Source organism: Penaeus chinensis, chromosome 29 (assembly GCF_019202785.1).
Source record: "Penaeus chinensis breed Huanghai No. 1 chromosome 29, ASM1920278v2, whole genome shotgun sequence".
Lineage (NCBI taxonomy): Eukaryota > Metazoa > Arthropoda > Malacostraca > Decapoda > Penaeidae > Penaeus > Penaeus chinensis.
In genome coordinates this window covers 10,096,268-10,097,851 of record NC_061847.1, presented here as the reverse complement: position 1 = coordinate 10,097,851, position 1,584 = coordinate 10,096,268, and the positions used below count along the sequence as shown (strand labels likewise).

The window sequence follows — 1,584 nt, the reverse complement described above, 5'->3', positions numbered from 1 at the left end:
CCCTCTCCTTACTATCCCCGGCTGAGTCGCTGTCGGTTCAGTCAGAGTGTTTGCTAGGAAGCAGAGAGACACTCACGTCTTGTCCACAGGCTCTTGCATAGACTGTTGAGAGTTTTAAAAGATCTGTGAATTTGGACTTTTGAGGACTCCATATCTGTGATACTGGTAGGAGAGTAGGACGCTCACGTAGGTAGTTGTCTTTATTACGAATGAGATGTAGATTCGTGGGAAAATTGAAATAGGATTGTAGATAAAGTCGCGTGTATTTGGGGAGAGCCGTTGGTTCGTGTATGTATTACTTAGACTTTTATTTAGCATAACTCTGATATTGTGTAAATTCTGTATTTTTTGTAAGAGTGAAACGGTTTTAGAAAAGAAAAATCCTATTTACAAGAATGATACGTACTGTATAAGGATTACTTTTATATGTCCATGAAAAGGTGCCAATTAAGTTAAGAATCCGAAAAAGAAAATGATTTCCCAAGACTGTGCTATGAAGTGGCTGTGATGTGTTGAGATGTTTTGGAATTTCTTAAAATCACGAGGACAAACGTCAAGAAGCTGACTAAGATGCCAGAGGTAAGACCCTGCTCTGTGGGATTCAGTTTATGGCAGTGCAAAACATTTGAAGATCCTGCTCTTTCTTTCTTTCTCTCTCTCTCTCTCTCTCTCTCTCTCTCTCTCTCTCTCTCTCTCTCTCTCTCTCTCTCTCTCTCTCTCTCTCTCTCTCTCTCTCTCTCTCTCTCTCTCTCTCTCTCTCTCTCCTCTCCTCTCCTCTCCTCTCCTCTCCTCTCCTCTCCTCTCCTCTCCTACCCTCCCTCCCACTTCCACACAACCTCCTTCAATGTCAACAAAGTTAAATTAGCCAAATGTTAAGGTCATGCATCAGCCGCATGCATGTCTCCCCCTCCCCCCAAAAGGAGAAAAAAAATGACGCAAGAACCCCTCCCCCATAGACGCCACGGACACACAACAGCCCCCCCCCCCTCTCCATCTCTCTTTCCTTCTCTTGTTCACTCTTCATCTTTCCCACTCCCTCCTTCCTCTCCTTGCTCCCTCCCTCCTTCCTCTACCTCACTCCCTTTCCCCCTCCTCTTCTTCCTCCCTCCTTCCTCTACCTCACTTCCTTTCCCCCTGCTCTTCTTCCTCTTCCTCCTTCTTCCCCTTCCTCCCTCCCTCTCTCGCCATGCGTAACACGTTCCAGTGACACGCTGCCATTGTGTTTTGCTTGTTGCCTCGCGTATCCCAAGGAGGACGACCTGGGTACGCACACGGTCGTCTTTTTCTGTGATTGAATTTGTTTTTTTATTTACTTGTGTGTGTATGTTTCCGTCGGCCTTTCTTTCGATAGGGTTTCTTAGTTTTAGTAATGTGTCTTTACAAACAAATATTTGTCAATTTTACTCTTGAATGTTCGTATTCTTCTTCGTTTTTTTTAGTGCTCTTGTCCTCGTTAGTTTCTTGTTCTGGTTGTTCTTCTTCGTCTTCTTGGTGTGCACCTTTGTTCTTGTCTTAACCTCCTTTTTCTCGTCATCTTTACCCTCCTCCTTCGTACTGGTCTTTCCCTCTATCCCCTATTTCCTT

General features: G+C 44.6%; 1 protein-coding gene across 1 annotated transcript in view; it reads left to right on the top strand.

Moving 5' to 3' along the window:
* Window positions 1-430: 430 nt before the first annotated feature.
* The window catches only part of LOC125040553, a 51,626-nt gene continuing 50,472 nt past the window's right edge, over window positions 431-1,584 (top strand). Inside the window, exon 1 of the mRNA XM_047635147.1 lies at window positions 431-579. Coding sequence (XP_047491103.1) covers window positions 571-579 — 9 coding nt within the window. The 5' untranslated portion in view covers window positions 431-570. The remainder of the gene's footprint in view (window positions 580-1,584) is intronic.